Source organism: Melospiza georgiana, chromosome 9 (assembly GCF_028018845.1).
Source record: "Melospiza georgiana isolate bMelGeo1 chromosome 9, bMelGeo1.pri, whole genome shotgun sequence".
Classification (NCBI taxonomy): Eukaryota; Metazoa; Chordata; class Aves; order Passeriformes; family Passerellidae; genus Melospiza; species Melospiza georgiana.
In genome coordinates this window covers 21,771,287-21,796,957 of record NC_080438.1, presented here as the reverse complement: position 1 = coordinate 21,796,957, position 25,671 = coordinate 21,771,287, and the positions used below count along the sequence as shown (strand labels likewise).

Sequence of the window (25,671 nt, the reverse complement as noted above, 5' to 3'; positions counted from 1 at the left end):
CAGAAGGCTTCCAGCCATCCTGCAGCACACGAGCCTGGCACTGTGGGAACTACACCTCTGACCTCTTGGTCCCTCTTGGCTCCTTTTTAAATGGCAAGTGGACCCAAAGATGGTATTCACTGTGCTGTGGGAGAGGCAGCCAGCCACTCCCTGCTTCCTGCCTAAGGCATTTTTGGAGTCAGAGATAACTCAGCTGCCTCTTGTGTGGCTCAGGCTGTGCCACAGAGGAAGGGCAGGCAGTGGGGAGCTCACCTGCACAACTGTGACCTGGGTCGTGTTTCCTTCCATGTCAGTGAGAAGAGGTGACATCTGTCTCTGCCACATTATCCTCGAGGGGATCTGCACGTGGGCTTTGGGCAGCTGGGGTGAGGAGAGGAGCAGCTCTCATGTACCCTGTGCAGGGGCAGCGAGCTACAGCAGAGCCTGGCCAGGGAAGGGACTGGGCTTTCTCTGCCCCTGGGGCAAGGCCCGAGCTGGAGGAATTTACATGCAAGAGAATCACAAAGACCCTGCCTGCTGCTGGCTCAAACCTGCTACTTCTCAACATGGTGGTCAATAAGAAGCTGGTGGTGAACACAGAGGTCTCCTTTTCCTTCATCTTCTCCCCTTCCAGGGTCACCCATCCTCCCAGTCTCCCACAAAGCAAGTTTGGGGTGTTGCTTTGGACAGGATCGGAGCTGTGGCAAGACCTCAGAGACACAGCACAGCATACTTAATGCTCTTTAATTGCTCTTATCATCACCATGTACGAAATCTCATCCTGTAAAGGTGGCAGAGATGTGATTTTGTCTCAGGTACACCTGTTCCCACCTCTACTGCAGGTCCCAGGGCTATTTTATCCTTGCAACAGACAGTGTTTAGGTGACTTTGAAACTGAAGGGGATGTGTTTAATTTTGCCCTCATCCAAAACAAGGGAAACAGGAAGAATTTGTGGATAGAGTGAAGGCGACTTTCCCACCAAGAGGGGAATGGCAGTGTGGTGAGCTTGAGACATCTGGATGTTTGCATAATGATGGAGCAGCATCTGGCCCTGGTCACTAGCTCAGCAATGACATGTTCAGCACAGCATCACCCCCTGCTCCAATGTGTCTGTCCCCAAAAACAAACCTTGCTGAAGGATCACTTCTATTTTGGCCTTTCAATTCTGTGTCCACCCCACAAAAAGTGCTTCCACCCCTCTTTTGTGGAGCCAGCATACCCATTCTAAGCCCTTTCTTTTCTGGGAGCTGTGGAAATTAATTTCCAGCTGGCATGGAAGCTCTCTGGCTGGGAAGACTCTGGCAAGCATCTTTCTTTTGAGGTTAAAAACATAATTTCAGTCTGACCTCTGTATTTCGGAGCTTTTGTTGGTTTTCTCCACCCCCAGATGGTTTTTGTGTGTGATTTTAAAATAGCCTTCTTCTCTTGGTTGAAGCTAGCTGATGCGTCCACTTCTCATTCGAGGATTGTTGTGTTTTATTAATGCTGTTATTATTCCATTACTGTCATTGGGCTCTTTTATAGCAAATAGCTTAATTTAGTTGAGATACACAGATGCTGAGAGTTTAAGTGAAATCTTCAGCACTTGGTATGCTGGGCACTGAGCAGATATTCCCTAAGCACTTTGGTATAAACCTTTCACTTTAAAACAAATAGGCTGCGGGGGCAGTGCTGGGTGGCAGGAGTTTGGGAGAGGGGAGAAGGGGCAGGGCATTACCTGTTTAGCACTACACAGAGCACATCATAGTTAAATGTGACTATAGGTGCTGAGGAATGAAGCTCCCACTCAGGATTTCACCCCCAAGATGGGCTGTGATGGGTCCCTCTTCCCTACCAATGCTGCAGGACGGGGGGAATTATGCCACCAGCATTTCAGGGTGCTTTGGGTTGAGATTTTCAGGGGTGTGAGGGCAAAGTGTACTGTAATTTCTTCAACTGAAGCTGCCTGGCTCCTGGGAGAGGTGAGGACTGGACGTGCTGCCACCCTGGGGTGGAAGGTACAGAGCCAGTGGAACCCAGTGAATGTCTGAAGAAAAGCTGGCTGCTGGAAGGCTGTACTGTGCTGCAAGTAGATCTTGGAGGAGAGGAGTTGAGAAATAACATTGGTGCCCAGATGACTTAGGGGCCAGGGCCCTACTGTTAGAAATTACTTGGGTGCTTAAGCCTCCTGGGAAGCTGGTGCAATCAGGCTTTGAAGTACCTTAGCTACTTCTGAAATTTTGCCACTTACTGTTGACAGATGTTCATCTGAAATGGATGCTTCTTGCTCAGTGCCTCTGGGCATTCATTAATACTAGCGATAACAATTTCAGATTGTCTCCTACACCTCTCTCCCTGCCTCCATCCCTTGAAAATTACAAAGGTAAAGCTTGTTAGTGTCATGTTATTTGTGTACTTAACTCTTACTGCCTTGGCTAAACCTGCTGATTTTGGTGCTGTTGTTACCAAAATTTCTTTATGTGGGGCAGGGAGAGGCAAGAAGAGAGTAAAGTAAAATGGAGCAGGCATGTTGCCACACAGGTTGAGGTGGTGCTGATGGCAGTGTTGGCTCAAGTTGTCCTCTACACCTGGCCATGGCAGGGAGAGTGCCATGTCCCTGCCAGGTGGTCCTTTGGGGAGCAGCAACTTTGCCTTCTCTCTCTACTACCCATAGCTGTAGGACACCCCAGTCTTCTTGGGGAGGGCTCTGTTCCTCTCTCGAGCCCTCCAGGGGCAGCTTCTTTGGGGGTGCAGCTAGGAAAGATTTGCTTCCCCCCTTTATTCTTCAACCAAGCAAGGGGAGCAGCTCCCTGTGGTGGGGGACAGTTTGGGGAGAAGAAGAGCTAACCCATGCTGTCTGTCCCCAGTGTGCACTCATAATAGCTTGGAGGTCCATGGGGAGTTTCTGGGATCATTTTTATTCCCTGCTTTGCGGCAGCTTTGTGGCTTTTTCTGGCTTTTGAGGCGACTGGGGTAGCTAACAACATGCAAGGAGCATCCTCTGCGGAGGAGGCCTGGTGCCCGGTTTGCTAGAGGTCTGCTTTACCACTTATGAGAAACGAGTTAACCTCCCTTTGATCTCAGTTCACAGCTAACCCTTTAACAAAGTCCGGGATGTGCAAGGAAATCAATACTCAAGGCATTGAATTTAACACCAGCCATCAACTGAAGCGTAACACACACACTGACTGACTCCGATTACAAGGAGCAGTCTGGTTTGAAGCTTGTTTGCCAGCTCTCTGGGGTGGTGCAGGGCAGCAGTGGGGAGGGCAGGCAGGCTTACATGGCTTGCTGTCACTCAGGGAGGGAGTCAGAGGGACCTGGTGTACTCTGCCATGTCCTCCTGATCAGCTCTGCCTTCTGGTGCCCCATGTCTCCTTATACCTGTGATTTGCAGCCCCAGCAGCTGTTCCCTGACGCTGGAGCAGAGAGCTTGGATGCTGTGTGTGATCACTGAATGCCTGTTTGTGTACACATGTAATTGTGCTCTGCTGGTGAGAAGCAATAGGGCCCAAGGCAGACAAAAATCAGTACTGCAGGTTAAAAATCTGAAAAATAAAATGCTGCAGGCGGGAGAGGTTGAGTGTCTGGTCAAGGAGGCAGCTGTGTCATTTTGCCAGCTCTAGTCCTCCCCATGGAGATCTAATTAGATTAGTGGTGAACTAATTGGGACACCTTGTTTCACACCAGCTTCTTACTCTTTGCTGGCACACTGGCAGTGGGCAGGCTGCCTGCCATGGTTCCACATTGGGAAAGCCAAGTGGTCCACAGCCAAGTGCCTTCTGGACAGCCCATGGACCTGCTCATCACATCTCAGCCCTGCCACCGCCAGCTGCAGACCAGCTCTTCTCTGGGAACATTTGGTTCTACTTGCTTTTCATCTTTCCACCAGCCACAGCCAGAGCTGAGACAGCACATGTAGGTTAGGGATGGGTTCAGAGGGCAGCTGGAGGATGCTGAGGGGGTGGGATGAGCATTCCATGACCCCACAGCTCTCTTCTTGCACCATGGCTGCATGGGGACCATCCGTTTGCTGCACATGCACAGTAACATTGGGCAGAGATCGTGGGATGTGCTCCTCAGGTCTTGTATCACCAGCAGGCAGCAAGGCAAATCCTACCAGCATTCCCCAGGCTCACTGGCCACAGAGAGCCGGCCCTGCTGCAGAATCTGGGCCTCAGCAGTGGAAAGCAGTGATGGCGCCTTCCACAGGGGGCAGGACCCAGGGGCATCCACGTGTCTGGGTGTTACAGCCCTTCCCAGCACCTTACAGGTGAATAGCAGACATGGTTAAAAGCCACACCCAGAGAGTGTCCCAGATTGCCCAGTAAGGAGACCCTGTTTGGCTGGCTGCAGGTGGCTCCCTGGCTCCCTGCAGGGGCCCAGCCTGGCTGGAGGTCAGTGAAGCTGGTGGCACCAAAGAACTGTGGAGGTGCCTTAAGCTCTCTTGGAAGACATGAGTTGAGCTCTTGAGGACCCAAAGGCCTTCATTTCTGTCAACTCTGACACAATCTTCTCTGTCACCTTCTCAAGACTATAATATGGTGCTGCCCCTTTCCAGTCCAGTTATCCAGTCCTGCCCCAGTCTCCTGCCTGGCTGTAGCTTCTGTGGTTCATCCCCCCATGCCTCCTGTAATAACCTCTTCTCAGGACCTTGGCATGTTCTCCTTGCAAGTCCCTTTATTCTTTGCTTTTGTAACCTCTCTCCAAATTGATTCTCTCATGATGTGTTGCCCAGCCCCTCAGACCATCTCCTTCTGTTTGTTCTTCCATTGAAATTGGGAAACCTCAATTTTGCCACTGGTGCCCCAGCAGGCTCTGCTAGCTGGGCTGCTTGCCTGGTGTTTGCATCCATCACAGCTCTTAGCAGCGCCTCTGCTTTAACCTCCTCAGTCTTAACCCTGACCTGAGTCAATAATCATGAGGAAGAGCTGATGCTTAGATGATCCAGTGTAAACTCTACCTTTGATTAGACAGGTATCATCCCTAGGCACTGGCACAGCAGCACCTTGTTAGCTTTCCTTGGTGTTCCTTTTCTGCAGCCATGAGAGCCTCCAATGCGGGCAGGGGATGGGCTGCTGCCCTAGTAATCTTTATTGATCTTTTCCCTGATGTCTCATGCATTGTATTTCTTGCTTTTCTCTCGTTCTTCCAGCTGCCTCTCCTTTGAGCAGTTTGCATCTTGTGGGAGTGCAGAGAAACTGTTTTTTTCAATTCTTGCACAGCAGCAGCACTTAGAGACTCAAACAGCTGTTAGATTGTTACTCTGCAATGAAAACTGGGGTTTTGCTCCTGCGTGTTTGCTGTCTGGGAGGAGGAGGTAAGAAGGAGCAGGGCAGGTATCTCCATGCCCCTCTGGTTTGTTATGGACCAGTTTCTCTGCATTGTGCCAGGGGTGTTTTACAAAAGGTCATGTATCTGTCCCAAGAAGACCTGACCTGGTGAACATGAAAATGGAAGGGATTGAAGGATGTGAGCTGAGGGAGAGGTGTGTGATAAGACATGCAGGATAGAAATGATGAGAAGGTCCTGAAGGATCACTCTGATTTCTTTCCCATCCTCCGGGGCCTGGGTTTTCCAAACACATTATGAAACTGCGATGTGAACATGCTGGTCACCCAGCATCCCTCCCTTGCTGCCACCTTGCAAGCACCTAACCTTGGCAATGACAGTGGAAACCAGACAGTTGAGCTGCCTTGTCTGGCACCTGCACTGTGAATGGATGTGCAGTTGTACATCATCTCCCCCGTGCTCTTCTCTTGGTAACCTGTCCGTGGGTCTCTGCCCTCTGTGGTCCCATTATTCCCATCTGGCATGTTTGTGCACAGCAGCTGAACCATCACCAGAGGCATCCTTGCCAAAAATGTCCAGACCACCATATGCTGAAACATGCTGTGTGTGGTGCAAAGGAGCAGTGTGTCCGCTCTGGACAAATGGCTTTGTTTTGCACTGGGAAAACTGGAGTCAAAAAGTCAAAGCAGTGTTTTGCACAGGAATAGATTGTTCCTTTCCAAAGGGCAACAGTTCTGTCACTGGCTTTTACTTTGTGGTTCCCAAGCAGAACTGTTCCCACACAGTGAAACGAGCCAATATTTTGGCTTTTCCATCCTGGCTTAGGATCAAAGGTAATGTCTTTGGTCTTTCAGTGGGGTGGACGCAGCTTCCCAGCCCGTTACAGCAAGAGCACACACTCCCTGCCAAGGATGTGTTGCTTCTGCTTTCAGCACCTTTGATCCAGCCCGTCTCTTTCAAGGTGTGTGGAAATGAGCTACAATCTCATCATTCCTGCGGAGGCTTCTCGGAGGAGATAGCAGAAGGGTCACAGCGCCTCTGGAAATCTCCCTTCAGGTGATGTGCCGTCGCATTTCACAGCAGACAGACAGAATAACCTTTAGGGCATGGTAAGAGGCAGCGTTTTGAACTCTGAGCTGGGGAGCTCAAGAGCTCATTTCTCTGACACATCATCTGTGTCCCTGCCGGTTCCTGCATCCCCCTGAAATACCTTTGTCCTAATCCATCACTTCCTTAGCTAGAATTAAAAAAAAAAAAACTAAGTTGGGCAGTTGGTATCTTGTGTGCTGGCCACACAAAAGCTAGTCTGTCCTGCAGAAATGCACCCAGAGCCTCTGCTGTGGCAAATTTTGCCTTAATTTGAGCTGGTCTCAGTCTGTGTGGAAGTGGGGGGCTGCCCCACCAGGCCAGCTCCTGGCAGCAGAACGGCTCTCCTGCACTCTCTCACCTTTCCTGCATTCCACCTTCAGTACGTGGGTCCTGAGCTGGGTTTTTCCCCACAGATTTATCTTTGCAGTAGTAGGGAGATGAGCAGGCTGGAGCAAGTTGAGCTGGGGTACGTGCAGGCTGGCACAGGCTGCCCCATGAACCAGAAGCTGGGAGCACTGGGAGGAAATTGCTGGTTCTCCCTCCTCCCGGCTCTGGAGTAAATAATGGTACTTTTTATTTAGCTATTATTTCCCAGTGGCAGATATCTCCGTGGCTGTCTGTTTAACCATCTTTATCTCACCCTCCTTCTCTGTTTGATATAGTTATAGATAAACAGATAGCTACCTTATTAAATAACATGTTTTAAGAGACCAGTGGTATGGTTAACATAATGCAGCAGCTGTTGATTTGTCTTTCACTGTTGGTTTGTTTTTTGGTTTTTTTTCTTAAGGAAATGCTTTAAATAAGGGATACTTCATCTATTAAAAAAAATACACTTGTAGCAGCTGCTAAGCCCATCCATAAGCCTGCTTTACGTTGTATTTGTGATGGGACTGACAGTGCATGGAGGAGCCTGATTATACACAATTCCATTTTAGCAAGCCCTGCGATGTAATTTCACAGGGCGATCAGTGTTTGAATGTAATAGCAGCCTGTGCTAAGGTGTCAGAATATTAAAGGCGCTAATGGAAAAGCTCCCTGGTACACAAGGGGGACAGCATTACAGGAGACGTCGCAGATGGCTGGGCACTAAACTAATGGGGCAGGATCCAAAAAGGGAAAAAAAACCTAGAGAAGGGAGAGCTCACGGGAGCACGGGCACCTGCTTCCCTCTCACACGGAAATTAAACAGCGAGCGAGGGAGAGGCGAGCGTGTGTGTCTGTAAAGATAGAAATTGAGGGGGGAAAATACCCCCTCTTGAATGGCTTGAAGGTTTTCACAGCCAAGCCCTGTGCCAGCTTTGCTTGGGAAAGGCTTGGGGTTAAAGGGGTGTATGGGGAGGTTTGGGCAGCACAGCCACAGTTTGACCCTGGAAAGAGAAGAGTAATGCATGGATACTGTTACCCACCGTGTTGTAATATGGCAAAACTGCAGCTCTCTTTGGTGGTTGTTCATCTCCAGTTAAATCCAAGGTGGATGAGATGTATCCACCTTGCAGCTGCCCTGACATCTCAGTTCTGCAGCAAGGTGCATCTGCTGGGGCTAATATGCTCATTTCTGTCTTCATGTATACAGGGGCTGATGCTAGGTCTGTGTCATGATTATGGGGCACTGTCAAAATTTTCCTGTTTTCCAGCACAGTTAGAGGCATCTTCTCTCTCCCTGTGAACCCCCAGTTTCCCCAGGAGCAGCCAGAATTGGACCAATCCATTCCTATCTGTATGGAGAGGCTTCCGTGCCTGTGGTGAATCATCCATGAAGTGTGCTTGTGGGTTTTCCTTGGTATCATAGCCAGCTTCCCGCTCTGCTGGCCACAAAGCTGCGGTAGGGAAAGGCTTAGTGCTGCTTTCCTGCTTGAATTGGCCCCACAGGGGCTGGGGTGGTCAGGGGATAGCACTGCAGGACGTGAGCCTGTCCTTCCAGGGCTGGAAGGGTAAATCAGCCACGTGTAGGTACTCCCTGGAAGCTGTCTGCCATGTCATCATGTGTCTCTGCCTTTCAGGCACTAATCAGGAGCTGCTTGTGTGTCTTAGTGCTGGGAGCCAATTGCACACATCAGAATAGCCCAGCTTGGGTCTGTCACCCTGCAGTGCCGCCAGGGACACCATGAGAAGTCAGCCCTGCCACTTCAGTGCCTGGGAAAGGCATTGGGCTTGTGTCTCCCACACCCTCTGGTCATGCTAGCAGCCCCCATCCTTGGGCTGCTTTCTTGGTGGTTTATAGCTCTGCTTGTCCCCTCTCCTGGGCCACCACTGGCTTGTGCACACCCCAGCTCTATTTCCCAGCCCTCCAGGAACCCAGACCTGTAGTTTTGTTTTGCTTGTGACCAAACCCAGGGCTCTGACCCAGATCTCCCCGGCATTAACCCAGTGTGTCGCCAGCCGCAGAGCACACAGCGGTAGAGAACATTTTATCCAGGATAATCCGTAGCCTGGGAGCAAGGCAAAGACTGCTCTTGTTCAAACACGGGGAAATGTGAAGCCTAAACCGCTTGGCACTTTGACACCCTGGAGTCAACGTGTTTCTATTGCAGCCTAAGCCAGGGCACAACAGCAGGGACACCTTCCTGCTGCCTGATGGGACCACAGCATCCAAACACACACTGGAGAGGGGCTCTGGGTGGCTGCAGGGTCCCTTCTGCCCCTCCTGAAGTTCAGATGAGTTTTAGCAGTGAATTTGTACAGCTGTGGCTGAGTTGAGATATTGTCAGGACTCAAGCAGGTGAGGCTGCTCAGATGTGTCTGAGTGGGAATAGGCAAGGCAAGAGATCACAGCGTGCCTCAGTTTCCCTTTTGCAGAGCTCCTATGTAGAGAGCTCTGATGACATGGGCTGCTTATTTTAGTAAGGAGAAAGCACATACAATTATGCTGCATCCTCAGTATCTTCTCTGACATCTTCCCTTAAGACTGACCTGTCCTCCTCCCATGGTCTGGGGGCACCTCACCCTCTGTAAAGCATTTCCCAAAGGTGGGCAGAACCAGGTAGCTCCTGTGTGCCCAGTGCTCACCTTTCAAAAAACAGACCATTCATAATTTTATTTGTTTAATTTACTCCTTGATGTGAAGCATAAAGTTGTTTCTGTTCTAACAAGCAGCTTTGTAAATGGACTGAAGTGGACAGCAGCTGGGCTTGCCAAAGGCTCCCTGCATCCAGGACACAAGGGAGGCCGGCTGTGTGGCACTGATCTGTGGAAAGCCCTTGTGTGAAGAGGACAGAGTACCAAGCAAAGCCTCAGCACCTCAGAGGATTTTGTCCAGATCTCATTCTCTCACTGACAGGAATTTCCAATTTTTCCTTACTTTGACTCAAGTGGGGCCAGACCTCGTCCACGGTGTCTTGTTTTTCAGTGTGTCAGCCGCTCTCCTTCCCCCCACAGCTCTTGGAGGGTTTGTGCTCTGGAGAGTGATGTTTTCTGGGAAAGGGCACTGCTCACTTCTTCCCCAGCGTCCTCCCATGTCCAAACCCCAGCCAAACCATGTCCTGCAGTGGCACTGCAAACACATTTGGCAAAGGACAAAATGCTTTTGTCACCCCTGCCCAGTAATGATTGGCACAGATGTTTAATTCAAGGCTTAGGTTCACAGGTGCTACGTTGGGCAAAAGTTGTTTTTGTGCACCCTCATGAGTGTTCTCAGTGCACCGAGAGAAACTAATTAAACATGAGTGGTGTTGATGCTGTACCTGGTCAGTCTGGAGACCCCTCTCACTACTGTGTTTGTAAAAATTAAATGCCTCTTGTTAGTGGTGCAGCAGAGATCTCTAATATGCGTGGACAGAAAGGCAGGGATGGATGGAGTTGGTGTCAGGGCAGCAATTGCTTATCGTGCCTTATCTGGGAATATGAAACTGTATTGCATGACATCCAGAGGCAGGCTGAATAGATATGCCAATTCATCTCGAGCCCAGGCTTTGACAAGCTAGACTGCCCTTGTTGAAAGGCATCAGTCAAACAAGAGCTGCTGGCTGCTTTTCCCTTTTTTATACTTTCTCTCGCTCCCGCGCTCCCTCTCCGTCTCTCGCCGCCTCCCCTCCCTCCACCTCTTTTTTCTAAGCTTTTTCCACACAAAATTGAAAAGCTTTGGAAATAATAATAATAAAAGCCCCCCAAACTAATACCGTTTTAAGTACACCCCCCTCCCTCCCCAAATGGGATTGATAAGGAACCCCAGTGTATGAAGGCATGTTTAGATAACATTGAGAATATTATAGCGAGTGAGAGAAAGTAGGGGGAAAAGCTTCCTGCCGCGTCTAAGCCGGGAAAGGCGACGGCACCCTGGCTAATACGAGTGTTTAATATTTGATGTGTTGGGATAAAGCAGGATCACCTTCGAATTGAATTGAGTGTCAGAATGAGAATCTATTACTGAAATTCTTGTGTGATTTGACAGCAAAGCAGACGATGTTATTCTTCACTAGTTACCGCAATCTTCTCCCCTACATCACTTAAATATTTTTTTCTTTGCTTGAGTAAACACACATTATCCTTTTTTTCCACCTCCCTTTCCTTTTTTGTCTCCCTCTTTTATACTTATTTTTTTATTTATTTTCTTCTTAAATCAAACCTGCCTTTCACAGGGCTGATGGAGTAGATTGTTATTTCTTTATTTGTCCTATTAAATGGAATTCCTGATCATTTAATCCTGCTTTTGTAAGTGATTTAAAAATACTTGAAAAGCTGTGAATGTGGCAACACTTCTGACTAAACTGCTTAAAAGGAACACGTTACACCTGGGCTTAGCTCCTGCCTGCTGACAGCCAGCAAGGGTAGCGGGCTCCAGCGCTGCCGGAGCCATCCCAGGCTCCGTGCCTCCATCCTGCCAGGCGAGCTTTCCTCCGCGCCTTCCCTGCCACAGAGGAGTTCTGCTGTTGTCAGCTTGGCTTGGCAAGCTGCTCATTCATTACCTGATTTTCTTTAATTGCATTCAGCCTTGTTCAGGAGCCTCCCACTAAATGATTTGGTGGTGGGGTCAGCTCCTCAGTGGTGTTCCGTTTGTCTCATATTGTGCTGGTAAATTTGCGTGGCAAGAAACCCCAGCAAGAAATGACCACCTCCCATTCCTGGACTGGCATGCAATTAAAATGGGAACACTCTGGAACCTCCAGTGTCCTGGGTGCTGTTCAGGGATGTCCTGCAAGACTGTCCCAGCCCCAAAACCTCACAGTCACTAAAAACATTTCAAGCCGTGTTTAAAAGCCCACTTAGTCATACACATGACCTCTTTTTTCTTCCCTCCATACAAAGTAATATAAAATCTTGACACCTCATTGTGGCAGCATTGGAATAAGGGCAGTTAGATGGGAAATGCTTATTTTGGGCGGATGCAGTGCACAGTTGACATGACAGGAGGAGGAAGATGATTTTGCTGTTCCAAAGACATTTTCTCCATTGCAGGAATGTCAGGGGGTTCACCTTCTGTCAGCAGGCAGCTGTGCCCAGCCTGATCCTGGGGGAGCACAGCTGGTACCTGCTGCTTGCCGAAGCTAAGGGCCGCTGGGAGATCTCACACCTTCTTTCTGTGTATTTAAAACCATGTATATTTCATGTGTCTTTTTGAAATTCTTAATGGAGATTTTCAGCAAAACCCACCACTTTTCTTATTCCTTGGTACCCACCCTTCAGCTTCTTCTCAGACTGCTTAAACCCCTTTGCTTCTGGGAGGATTTTTTCCGAAAGGAGATATTTTCTCCCTGACTGAAAGTGTCTGTATTAATATTAAAATTACAATTAGCAGATGAAACATAGCATTTAAAACCTCTTGGTAGGGCATGTAACATAAAATGACAGAGTTTCCCAGCTGGTCAGGGCACGACACCCTGTGCCAGTCCTGGCAGTTCTTGCAGCCGTGGTTTGTGAACATGCTCATGCCATTGCACAGCACAAAGGTCCATTTCCCTCCTGCCCTTCAGCTGAAGCATCCAGGGTGATGCAATGCCAGCAGCTGTAGGGGAGAGCAGTGGGGCCAGGAGCTGGCCAGCAGGTCACAGCCTGGACACATGTGGAAAGAACAAGACTGGCTCTGCAGACATCAACGCTTTGCCCTAGCAGAGCTCCAGCAGCTCTGTGAGGACCAGCTCTGTTCCTCCCTCTGCATGTGGGGAAGATTTGTGGGGCTCCCTTCTGAACAGGTGCCTGTTCATATGCTGTGGGGTGTTTAATTTTGCCTTAATTTGACTGCCGAACACCAGTTTTTGTGAAGTGTGCTGGGCACTTCCCATAAATAAATGATGGAGCATTATTCAGTCCACTTAGATCAATACATCAGCTTGACAGGTTCCAGTTCTGGGAATTTTCTGACCCCCTGGAACATCTTCTCTGCAGCTGTGCTGCTTACAATCCATGGTGTGCAGCCTAAACAAACTCCAGAGCAGCACATCAGGACCCAGCTGTGTTGGTGCTGTTCTGTGTGTGCATCATCTCCATGCCCCATGTTGTATCCCCACTTCTGGTTCTTGGGTTTTGTGCAGGATATGTGGGCTGCAGGTTACCTAATGACCTACCTCCCCACACCAGCACTTGTTTAACAAGGTGTGGATTATCCGTGGTGCTTGCTCTATGCATGGAAACACAGTATGTTCCTAATCTCCTGCTGCTATTAGCTCACATTTATCACAGGAATATCTGCTTACCTTTGATTCGAGATCCCTCCATCAGGGACCCAGGGCGGTATTTGTCTGTGAACTGCTGTGTATGCCTATGGGATTGCATAAGTAAATAAATATAATTAATAATCATCTGACTTCAGAGCAGCATTGGCAGGGAGGTAAATGTAGCCTTCATAGGATTACAAACAAAATCAGGAAAAAAGGAAAACCTTTCTAGGAGATGGTATGAATGAAAATAATTGTATTCAGGCTGCTTGAAAATTATTCTGTAAACATTGTTCAAGTGGTTTTTAAAGCAGATCAGAAACACTGTGTTTCTCTCTAAATTGGAATTTTGGTCAGAACCATTTAAAAATAGCTTTTTCAAAAGACACCTGCATTTTTATCAATTAAAATGCAGATAAAAATAAAAAACCACAGGGTCTTGGCCCTGCTTCAGTGTCTGACCTAAAAGGGAGCAACCCAGTCTCTGCAACACTAAGACTGAACCAGAGGGAGGTACAAAGTAATGCAATTTCCTCACAGGAAGGGTTTCATGGCTTTAAAAAAAATCATTTGGCTTGCAAGTGAACCAGGGGCATCTCAGACTTTCTCACAATTCGCCACAGGGATGGGCACTGAAGGGACGGGGTCTGTGCCATTGCTGGTGGCTGTGTGGTCACAGAGCTGGCAGGAAAGTGGGTGACACCGGTGTCCCAGCAGCTCCAGTGAGGCAGTGGCCACAGCCACCCCTGCAGGCTGGGTACCCTGGTGTTGGGGAGCCGCCGACACTTTCTGCCTCGCTTTAACAGTCAGAGGAAGAACTTTCCTGTTTAAAGATTAAACGTTGTCTTTAAATATTAAACAGCAAAGCTCCTTGCTCTTGATTGTGTGGCTGCTGCCAGCAGGCGGCTCAGAATTGCCACTTTTAATTAAAAAACTTTATTTTCCAGCGCAGCCCAGCAGTGGCTCCTCCTCTCGGCCAGCGGTGGCTGACCTCTCCCCTGCCTTCATCCCTTCATCATTGCTGCTTGCACTTCCCCGTGCCTGCAGCAGTGACGGTCCCTGCCAGCCCCAGAGTGTGAGCAGCCTTGTCTGGGACTGATCAATGCCCCTGGCACTTCCTTCCAAAACCCCAGGAAAAACAATTAAAACCCGATCGATCCTGCAGGCAGCTTTGAATATGCATAAGTGCACACTTGACCTTCAGTGGTCAGGCCAACTTCCACCCCAGCTGCTTAGGTAGTTTGCTCAGGTATTGCGGCTGTACCGAATGACCTTGATCAGGGAAGCAGAAGGCGATGCAGAGACGGGCCCGGTGCTGATCCAGGGGCTGGGGCACGTGCTGCCAGCTCCCTGCTGCTGCTGCTGCTGCTGCTGCAGAGCCAGGGGAGGCAGGCTGAGCCTGCCAGTAGCACCCAGCTGCCAGGAGCTTTCCAAAGCTGTCCCCAAGGCTTTCCCGGGATCCTGCCAGCATCCCTCTGGGCTACCTCAGTTGCTGCTGGCCAGAGTCCAAGGGATGTCTGGGCTGGGAAGGCAGCCTGCAATGTGGTAGTTCCCTGCGCAGGGACACCCCTGGTCCATCCCCATCCTGGGATACCACTTCCCCAGGGATGTCCCCCACTGCTGCCGATCCACTGGAGCTGAGCATGGGAGCCTTCCTATGCTCTGCCTGGGTTTGCTCTGTGGGATCGTGCCCAGGAGAGGGAACAACATGTGGAACCACTTCTGCCACCTGGAAGCTGGGTGGCACGGTCCCATCCTGCACCCCAACCTCTGGCTCCCCCCACGCTGTGGCTGGCTGGCCTGCATCCTGATTGTGGCAGGGAACATACCGGAGCGTGTTTGTCAAAGGCGAGGAAATCTCCCCGTTGTGTACACAAAGTGTAATTTCAGTGAATTATGCATAGACTTAATTAGGAGTTTTAATTGCTAATCATCTCCCAACAGGATTAGCAATGCTGTCTATTAATTATCTGTGGAGCCCTCTGTTTTGCTAAGGCACGAGTAACAAAGCAGCATGAATGGCTACATGGGCCACTAATAAATTAACTCCCCCAAGCCCCGTGGCTCCCGGGGGGCTGCCAGCAGAAGGGGCTGCTCAGGGGCTAGACCTGCCTGCTATAGCCAGAGCAGCAGGTAGCAGGAAAGAGGGGCTGGCAGGAGGTCCCAGCAGCAGGCAGGTGGCTGGTGGGCTGGTGGGGGACACCTCTCTCAGCTCTGGTCACCCAGTCCATCCCCATTCCTGCTGCAGAGAGCATCTCCCTGGCATTTGCAGCCTGCGGAGGGTGTCGGCAATGCCTGCCACACTGTGGCTGCGGTTAGCGATGATCCCCCGCTGCAGGAGGGAGATAGGGGCTGCTGGATTGACCTGATCTCATCTGGGGACAATGGCCCTCACGGCAGCACAGATAGCGCCAGCATGAGCGACGCTAAGCCCACGCACCCTTCTTACTGCTCACAATGCGTTCCAAGCTTAATTCCTCGAGATGAAGAAGATACGTGGCTGTCAGGCTGTAATTACAGCCGTGCGTGTGACATGGAGGCCTGGCTGCTTTTATGTTTGCCTTGTCCAGTGGGTTTTTGTGCTGCTTGGGCTCCCAGCTGCTTGGCTCCTCCTGGAAGCCCTGCCAGGGGATGCCATGGGTGTGAAGCTCCCTCCGGCCAGGCTGCAGGCTCTGTGCAGTGGGGTCAGCAGTGCTGGCTCCCAGTAGGATTTGTCCCAGTGATGGAGGGAACTGAGGCAGCTGTGGCTTGGGGGTGGAAAGGAGAGGGAGCTGGGAGGGCTGTGCTTGCCAGAAGAGAAGGGGCCTGCTGGCCAGGCCAGCCTGGGAAATGAGCACTCCTTTCCAAACCCCCTGACCCCTGTTGGTGACCCTGTTAAGGCAGGAGTGGGTGGATGTTTTTGGAGCAACTAAGGGACATAGGGGATGAGCTTATAGCCCCTCGCTTGCTCCCCAAAGCATGGCAAAGGTGGCCTTTAGTGATGGAAATCCCTCCATCACAAGGGTTTTCCTGTGTGCAGGACACCACCAGAGGCTCTGAACACCTCTAAGGAGAATCAGGGGGCACAGGGCAGGGTGAGAGCACTTTGTGTGGGCAATTCCTGAAGAGCAGCTGTGAGGGTGATGTGTGGGTCCACACTGAACATGGTGAGCACGGACACACCAGCCCCTGAACACAGACCCACTCCAGCCCCAGGAGCAGTCAGACCTGGGCAAGAACAGATCATGCCTGCACATGGGCTGTGTCTGACCCTCTGCTTCTCTCTTCCAGGCGTACAGCTTTGCCATGGGGAGTTGGCCAAAGAACGGGCTCTTAGACATGAACAAAGGACTGAACCTACAGCACATAGGGAGGCCTCACAGCGGGATAGGTGAGTGATGCTGCCCCATGCCATTTCCATCTCCACAGCTGCCGCTCCGAGTGTGTGGGATGTGCCTCAGCTCTAAGACATTGTCCAGTCTGGGGTGCTGAGAACAAGCCAAAGGGCTGAAGAGTCCCCAGCTGGTGGAAGGGACGAAGATGTGTGAGGGCAGAATGGGCACATGGATGACTTCTCTGTCCCTTGCACATGCCGGTGTGCCAGACATACCTGCCTGTCCCTCTGGCTGGGGAGCTGCTTTTCTTCTAGACTGCTCTAGCAGTGCTTGGGTTAGGGTTGGATGTGGTCAGCACTAGGTGCCTGGAGCGCAGCACAAGGGTCCCCAGGCTGGGTGGGATGCTCTCCCTGTTGGACCAGTCCTCCAGTTGCTCTGGATGCTGCAGTCCTTGGAAAGGAGGCTGTGCTGCCTGGCTTGGGAACTGGCTGGAGAAACACTGCAGAGTGAAGATGCGTGATCCCAGCTGGAGAACTGAATCATCATCCTGTTTGTTAACACATATGATGAGCTTTGTGGTCCTGCAGCATGCTCCAAGATAAAGTGATCAACAGTGCTCTGAGATAAACAGTGGCAGAGTTCCATGTACCCCCCAACTCCTCTGCACCAGGGATCAAAATGATATGAGGGAGACCTGGCCCAGGACACTGAGGCCGTATATCTGCCTGCTGCTTAACACTGGGGATGCAGAGCTGGTGCAGCAGCAGGCTGTGGTACAGGCAGGAGCTCAGATTTACTGGGCTGTAGACAGGGCTGTGACTCAGGGCTGCATCACTCTTGTCTGTCTTGTTTCTCTGTGGAGCAGTAGATCACCTCTTGGAGACCAGTGGTCAGGTATTTTCTCTGTCTCCCAGCCCTTCATCCACAGTGACTTTTGAGTGTTAAAGTTTGCAAGGAGGTAAGATTTACTTGGAAAAGTCACTGGCTACCTAGGCCTTGAAGAGGCTGTTTAATATTGTTTCAAGACTCTAACCATTAAACTCTCCAATCAATCCAAGTTAAGGAGATGAATTATTTAAAGCTCACCAGCTTTTAATTAGCCGGGTCCTTTTGAACTATGGATCTGGTTGCATTATTGACAGAGGTAGCATTAAAATTTGCTTCCCTGCCTGGGAGCAGATTTGCCTGGATTGTGTGCCATGTTGGGAGGCTCATGAGGAGGGAGCAGGAGCTGCCGGAGTTGTGTGTGCATGTCCTGCTCCAGGGACTTGGGCTTTTTCTGGGGTTTCTGAGTAGATGTTGAGTTGGTTTCTGCCTCATCATTCCTCATTTTATTTGTGTGATGAGCTCTCTTGTTGCTGTCATCCCTTACTCCAACAAAGTGTCCCCATTCTCTGGAGTATCATCTGTCTGCTGTTGGTTTCTGCCTCTGTCTCAGTACTGCTGTCTTGCACAGGTGTGAATCCTCTGCCTGACAGAGTTCTGGGATTGCTGTTCATGTCCTTCCCCATTCCAGTCCTTTAGGAGAGTTTTGCCAAACTCCCTCTGGGGAGTAGCACTCCATCCCAATGAACCTGCCTTTCCCTTACCTCTCTCTTCTTCATGCTTTTCATTGCCCATGCATCAGGGTTGGGAGGTGCCACCCATCCCTTTCCCTGCTCAGGGCTGCCCTTCCTTTCTCTCTCTGCCTGTAAGGAGCCTTGATCCCAACACAGCCCTACTTCTCAGCTGAATAAAGGACTGCTGGCCTCTCACTGCCCACAGTGAAACAAGGAGCTGGCTGTGGATCTGGGGATGGTCCCATGCCATCTAAAGCCTCCCTTCTCTTTGTGCTCAGCCCTGGAGTGCAGCAGTGTTGAGGGAATGTTAGAGAGCTGAGAGGAGGCTTCCTGGGTCATCTAAGGGGTATCAGCCTCTGATTTTTATGGCCCTCATGGGTCACTGATGGCCAAAAATCTGCAAACCAAAGAGGACTGAGAAGGGAGCAGGAAGGAGATTTGATAGCCAGTGTCACCAGTTTCACAGGTAGCATGAAGTGTCTGTGCAGCTCCTTTCCTGGCAGTCTGGGGAGCCTCAGCATGCTTACACAGGAATGCAGAACACGGATGTTTCCCTTCAAATCTGACAGAAAAATTGCAGTGGATAGCCACTTGTTTTTGCAAACAATTTGCAAGGAATTTTGCCATCTTGCCTGATGGATTCTGTATTGCTTTGTTTCCAAATCACTCTCTGTTTCACTGTCTCAGCAGGTACCTGTTCCAAATCCCTGCACTTGACATGCTCTGGGACCAGTCCTGCTCTATGCTTCATCTTCTTTCCTTCATCATGTTCAATACCTGCAGAGTTCAGGGTGCTTGACACCCTGCAGGGCCAAGGCCACATCCTGGATGGGAGCCACCTTTAGCACCCAGTGGGTACAGGCAGGATGGGCTCGTGCTGGAGTCTCCATCCATCCCCTGGAACATGGAGCAAGCTGCTGCACAGAGCTCATGTTCTACCTTTTGTCTGGTTTCTATTCCTGAGCAAGTGAGCTGCAAAGCTTGTTGAGGGGCTAGAAGAGTGATTTGTGTTCCTAAATACATCAAAATGTATCTGCATACACTGCAAATACAGCTGCCTTGGGGTGGGATGGGTGCAGGTCTGGTGTCATTGTGTTCCTGAGAGGGAAAAGGCAAAGGAAGGGGGGAAATTTAAATATTTCAGGATAAAATATTTATTTATTTATTTATTTTTCTAAAAATAGAAAAAAAGTCCTGCTCCAGAGGGTGAGGATGCAGGAATTCCTTGGGAGATCAGAAAGGAGTAAAAGGGATATGAAGCCTATTCTTTCATGCCCTTTCCCAGGTTGATGTTTCAGCTTTAAGGATTCCTTCTGGGCTGAATGTGTCCCTGGAGACTAGAGAGGATATTTTTATGCAATTTCCATCTCTTCTCTAACACAGGTTAGATATGTGTCAGCTCCAGAGTGGGCTGTAGAATCTTGGGGTGAGGAACTTCTCTTTGTCTGCTGTTTTCTTGGCCCTCAGCAAAATGAAGTTGAGTCTTGCCAAGAAGTTACTCAGTCTTACATATATGGGGACATTGCCATTCGTAACACATGTGTTTGAGGCAGTGCTTGCCAAAAACAAGCTGCAGCTTTTAATGGGAGTCTTGGCACACAAAGATCGGCATGCACAGGCTCCACACCAGTGGAGCTGGGTGCCTGTCTTGGGGTCTCACTGCTGGGAGTCAGACTCATACAAATCAGAATTAAGGATTAAAATCTCAGGTTTTACTTGTGATTTAAATCAGACAGCAGATCATCTACATTCAGAAATTTATTTTCTTCTGTTTTTTTTTTTTTTTAATTTATTTCCCTTAAAAAAGGGTCAAATTTTACTAAACAGCACTTATCAAACCAAGTGCAGCTTTCCTTACTACTGCCCAGTTGTTAAATCTGGTTATTCTTTTACTCATCCAATACTCTATTTTTGCTACATTTATTTTGATTGATTATGTAACATAATATGCCTTCAGTCTTAGTTTTTAAATATTTTTTACATTAGAAAAACGGAGAGTTACTGTTTGTTCTTGAAGAGCTGGTGATTAAATTATTACTCATGATTGCTCTTTTAGATGAAAACTGTAATGCCATGCTAAAGTATTTCAGCAGTAGTTAGAATTGATTTTATTAGGAAAATCCTCTTTCCCTTGCAAATATTCACTACGGAAGGAAATGTAAATTTCAGAATACTTTTTAGGTAAAAAAAACCTGGTACATGAAACCAGTGGGCTGGAAGAGTGTTTCTGGAAACCAGCCTTTAGAATGAGTACATCTCATCCTCTCTCACCTTAGTTGGTTGGTTTGTTTGTCTTCACTTATTATGGAAAGATAAGAGACAAAGCTTTTTTATTTTCAATCCTTTGTTGTTTCTCAGCTCTGAACTAGCCAGTTCTTCAACTGAAAATACACCAAAACCAGCAAAAAATTTCCAAAACTGCAAAAGTAGCAGCTCCTACTGGGAAAGTTTTATTATCATTTGTCAGCTCTGCTTCCCTCTCCAGTGCATTGACTGTCTTTAAAACATGACATTGCTCCTTGCTACTGATCTTTTTTGAATCTAATTGAATGTAATTGAATCTTTAAAGTTTAGGATTTAGCACATATGTTATTGTGATTTTAGATTTAGATGTAAATGTCTGGTTTGGGGTTTGTTTGGTTTTTATTTTTCTTTTGAGGGGAAAGACAGTAACTAGGCTGCTGTGCCTCTTGGTAGTGAACCGTCCCAGTACCATCCCAGGTAACCAGGAGATCTGGTCCCACAGTAGCACCCGTCTTGACATGGTGCCCTCACTGGGCTGTTTTACACCAGCTGTCATAACCTGTGAGCCCTGAGCCTCTGCACAGATGGCTTCACCATCTTCCCTGCTCCACAGTTCCCGTGCCGGGGCGGTGCCGTGCTCCCTCTGTGGGGGGATCTCTGCCCGTGCCAAACAGAGCGGCCCCACCTGCCTGGGCAGGTCAGCAGCCCATGCAGCGAGCGACCCAGCAAGGCACCGTGCCTCCCTGGCTCCATCTCTCTCTTTTCATTTACTGATTGGAAATCTCGGAAGGTTAGGGTGTGATATTGTTCCTGATCCAGAGCATTAATTAGGCCTCGGAAAGAAGAAGAGGAATTGCGTGTTTTTAACAGTGAGGTTAATGGGATGCTCGCAGAGTAGACAGTTTTAATGAGCTTCAACTCGATGTGCAGTGAGTTTACTCTTTGTGTTAAAAGGGTCACACTGCAGTAGTTTGATGTGGATTGTCTCCTGGCCCCCAATGTCATAGGTGAGCGTCTGTCAGAGTCCAGTCAGAGCGCATTTACTTAGTGACACGATTCTAATTAACTACCTCGAGCTGCCACCGCCGCGGGGAGCCGGGGCAGCGCCTGCCAGGGTGCCTCCTGCCCAGCACAGCCATCCCTCTCTGCAGCTCTGTCTCGCTGTGCTGGGCTGCGGGAGAGGGCGGCGAGGGCTGTGCTCGCCAAGTGCGGTGGCAGGGGACAGTGGCAGGTGACGGGCCACCCGCCCTAATGGGGCCTGGGGCTGTCAGCGCCAGCTCTCCCCCTGCAGCTTGGTGGGGATGATGAGGCTGTGCCTCACCCTGCACGGTGCTGGAGGTGTGTGGTCCTGGCAGCTTGCTGGCTTTATTTCTGCCTGCTCTCGCTCTTCCCTCTTTTCCTTTCCTGTCTTTCCTGCCTCTCCCAGCATCTGTGGGATCTTCGGTCATCCTTGGTACCCACCTGCCTCCCCTGCATCAGAACAGGGGGAATAAGGAGGTGGACAGCATTTTGTGAAACTTCCTTTCACATTTTTGACTACTTTTAATCCCACCCCATGTGGCAGAGCCAGTCCCACCATCCTGGTCTGTCCCAGGGTATGGGACAAGCCCCAGAGAACCTTGTGCTCCCCCAGAGCAGGCATGCCCCATTCTTTTGGAGCTCTTCACTTCTCAGCAGAGGTGACCCTTGCACAGCACCATCCTTCTGCTGGGGGATCCTGAGAGGGAGAGCTGAGAACAGGGCTCTCTCCTGTGGAATGGGGCACTGCCCTGCACACAGTGGCCCCTGCTCAAGGCAGAAGGGGAAGGACTCTGAATTAAATAATTAAAAGAGACTTAAGTAAAAATCAACAGAAATGTCACCAAATGAGCAGTGTCATTTTAAATTAGCGCTCATAAAGGTCAGGCAGACCCAGAACAGGTGGAGCGGCTGCGTGCTGGGTGTCGCAGCCAGGCGGCGTGTCCCGGCACCAGGCAGGGTGCAGGACCAGCACAGCCACCCGTGGGGCCATGGGCACGGGGACAGCGTGGCCGAGGGGTGAGGGTCCTGCTGCAAGCACCGGGCCCCACATCCCTGAGGAGCGGCGGGGAGGGAGGGCTGGCCGGGGCAGCCGGTTAGAGGACGAGCAACTGTCAGAGTCCAGTCAGAGCACATTAACGCGGTGACATGATTCTAATTAACTACCGTGAGAGGTGTCACAGCTGGAAAAGCAGTGAGCAGAGACAAGCTTTTAAAAAAAGAAAAAAGCAATGTGACAGTCTTTTTTTTTTTTCCTTTTTCTTTTTCTTTTCTTTCTCCTTTTTTTTTTTTTTTTTTTTTTTTTTTTTTACTCTTGTGTGCTCTCTCTCCTCCATGTGGGAGTGGATCTAAAGATAATTAGGATGTCTGGCTGCCTGGGAACCTGAGCCGGGGCTCTTTTGCTTTCAGTCATTTAAGTTTTCGACATCTCTCTGAAGGGACTTGGTGGCGCAGTGGATTACTGCGCACCAGAGTGACAGAACACTCTTCTAATCGTAAACCCTTTTTAGAAAGGATTCTGCTCTCCCTTTTTCCCCTGGAGCAGCAGGGGGTATGTTCTGATCACTGCAGCTCTGTTCCCATACATGCTACAATGGGAAACTCAAGGTCTTTCAGCTGTTTCCTGCAGTTAACAAAGGAGGCACAGAAGAAAGAAAGGAAGGATGATTGAGTGTTTGTGTTGACTGCACTCACCCCTCCATCCTACCCTGCCAAAAGTTGGTCATGTGCCCATCTGACCCCTGACTGCCTGACAGGTATGGCTGCAGGGACTTCAACTGCCTGAGAAAAGTCAGGGTGCTTCCATGTGCTTCTCCCAGCCCCCAGGCAGGCAGTGGCAGTGCCTGCTCCCTGGGGATGTGTGGAAGGTATGCTAGAGTCCCTCTCTTCTGGATGGAAGCAGTTGTTTGCAGCACCAGGGTTAGACTGAAGATATAAGAGGGATTTCTGGATTGTTTGCTGTGCTGCAGTGCCTGGGAGGCCCAGCTGCAAACCAGGGCAAGTCTGTCTCAAGCCTCAGATCTGGCTGATTCCCAGCAGGACAGCATTGCCATCATCTCGGAGCTGCCCTTTGGCACAGCAGCAGCTCTACCCTCTTCCTCTGGCTTCTGGTTTTAGGAGTAGTGGTGGGGACTGTCTCCCTTGGCAAGATTTGCTGTCCTTCCCTTCCTCCCTTCCAACCATGCCAGCTGTGATTCTCAGCCCAACACCTGGCCCAATTTCTGTCCCCAGTTATAGAGGAGAAACCTTTCAAATATATTTTCATATCACTCTCAACATTTGTAGTGGGAGCAACTGGGAGAGGCTGATGGTTTGTATTATTTGCATTATGTCTGCTCTGTTTTAGTGATCAGCCAGTCCCAAAACCAGGAGTGTGCAAACCTGAATGATCTGTGCTGTGGTGACCCTTGCACTGCCTTGTACCCATCACACTCCTGGCTGTTTGTCCAGATTTTTTAGTTGTCTGTGGCTGAGCCTGGCAAAATATCCCCCTCACAGACTACTGGAACAACCTTGCACTGCCCAAGCCCTGTCCAATATTGTGCTGGGCAGGTAGAACATCTGTGCTGGCATTTGTTCTCCTGCCCCTGTAACAGACAGCACTTCCCAAGCACCATGATGCACCCTCTGACACAGTGAGATGTGTTAGGTGAGAAGCCCTGGAAGATCATTAACTTTCTACAGAGATTTTTCTGTAGAAAGTAGCAACGTAAAACACGGACTGACATTTTGATTTCCTGTAGATTCTTTTGGTGCCTTGGTGTCTCTGCAGTGTGTCCCAGACGAGGCTAAATGGTGGCATGTCTTCCCTTACCTGTGAGGAGGGGAAGAGTTTCCTGTTAATGAACATAAACATCTCAGTTAAGGGCACAGATTGCCTGCCCCGCTCCACACTGGACTTTGGTGGAAGATTTCTTTTAATGTCCTACTGTCCTGCAACAGCAGTGTCCCCAAATCTGCCTTTACATGGCTGCATCCCGGGGAGACCCTCTCAGGTCTCCAGAGTTTGGGCATCTATGTTGTCCCCTCTCTGTCCTCCCTAGAATGTACAGGGCTGGTGAGCACTGTGGTCTGCCATTGTGAGGAGGAGAGACTCCTGCCCAAGTTTTAGTAAGGATCTGCCTTTAAGGAGAGTGATGGCAGAGGTGCAGAGGGAAGGCTGTGTCAGCAAGGGATGCCAGGTTTAGAGCTGCCCCGCTTCACCTAATGAGAACCGATTGCAAGGTGCAGGAGGGCAGGGGGTAGCAGTCAGCCAGAGAGACTCCACTGCAATTTAACAAGTTTTCGTTCCCCTGAGTTCCCTGATAAGACCCCCCTCGAAGTCTGTACAGGAATTCATAAGAATAGGATAATTAGGATGTTTCAAAGCTGCGACCCTCAGAGGAGTCCTTGGATTAATCTGTTTTTTCGCTTAAAGACATCTGTAACTACAATCTTTGTTTCTCTCCTCTTCTTCCCCCCCTCCTTCTTTTCCCTTCTTGTCTGTCTCTGTATCTCCTGTCAAACCGTGGCAGACGTAAATGACAAAGAAATCAGAAAGAGAGATCAATGCAGTCCAAATTAGCACTTGGAGATAGACTGTGCTGGAGATGTCAGAGCCTGACCCCAGTTGATCTGCCAGCCTCCACTGGTGATATTATGCAAATTGCATGCATCTGGCAGAGCCCAGTAAAGGACTAATGGGGCAGGGAGGGGGCCAGGACCAGGCACCTTTGGGAAGAGGAGAGAGATGGGGGTCTTTGGGGAGGGGGGTTCATGATCGACAGGGGAGATAAGGTACTGCATTGGCTTCCTTTGCACTCCTGGGTGGATTAAAAGCCAAACTCCAGATAAGAGATAACCAAACTTCATTTTGCTTTTTATTTTATTCCTTATTGCTCCCCCCACACAACCTAGTACCAAAAAGAAGGGGGAAAAAAAGGTGGTTCTTGGCGCTCGTTTCCTGCACGTCATTACCACTAATGGCAGTTTGAGGGGAGAGACAAAGTCAGGGAAAGAAAGCAAAAAAAAAAAAAAAAGCTGGCTGCTTAAAAGACTGTTGTAATAGGAGCATGGATAATAGAAATCTCAAATTACGGTGATCGCCTTGTTAAGAAGTTTGAAAATACAGCCAGATTGTCTTTAATGAGAGAAATATGGCTGTTAGTTAGTGAAGGAGGAGGGAATGGACCTTGTTTCAAGATCTATAGCTCGCCCATCAAAGAGGCACTGTCTGTTTCATTTCAAAATCCTGCTCCTCTGCCTGATATTAAAAATAGTTGTTAAAGGCTTTGACTAGCAAGACGATTCTCTTTGACTTCCTACTCTCTTTCCACCTCCCCCAAAAGACTTGGCTAAGATAACTTCTGCTTTTAAAAAACAGCTAAGCAAGGAAAGAAAGAAAGAAAGACAAAAGTTTTGGGGGCTGCAGGATAATACTGCCCCTGGCACTCCAGGGTGCCTGGAGCCTTAAGCCTGAGCACTGCCAGCACTGTGGCCATTCCCACCGTGGCAGAGGGGAGCCTCCTCTGTGCCATGTGCTGCACGGGATGAGCGCTGAGATGTGGTACCACCACTGCTTTCCTCTGGGCAGCCCTGACCCAGACACAGGGCAGCAGTGGCTTTTT

The 25,671-nt window shown here is 49.6% G+C and overlaps 1 protein-coding gene across 3 annotated transcripts in view; it reads left to right on the top strand.

Annotated features, from left to right (window-relative positions):
* The window catches only part of ERI3 (ERI1 exoribonuclease family member 3), a 129,151-nt gene that overhangs the window by 76,464 nt on the left and 27,016 nt on the right, over positions 1-25,671 (top strand). For all 3 annotated transcript variants that reach the window (XR_009114813.1, XM_058030299.1, XM_058030300.1), the window contains exon 7: positions 16,201-16,300. Coding sequence is in view for 2 of the 3 variants with exons in the window: in XM_058030299.1 (XP_057886282.1) it covers positions 16,201-16,300 (100 nt within the window). In the remaining variant the exon portion in view is untranslated. The remainder of the gene's footprint in view (positions 1-16,200; positions 16,301-25,671) is intronic.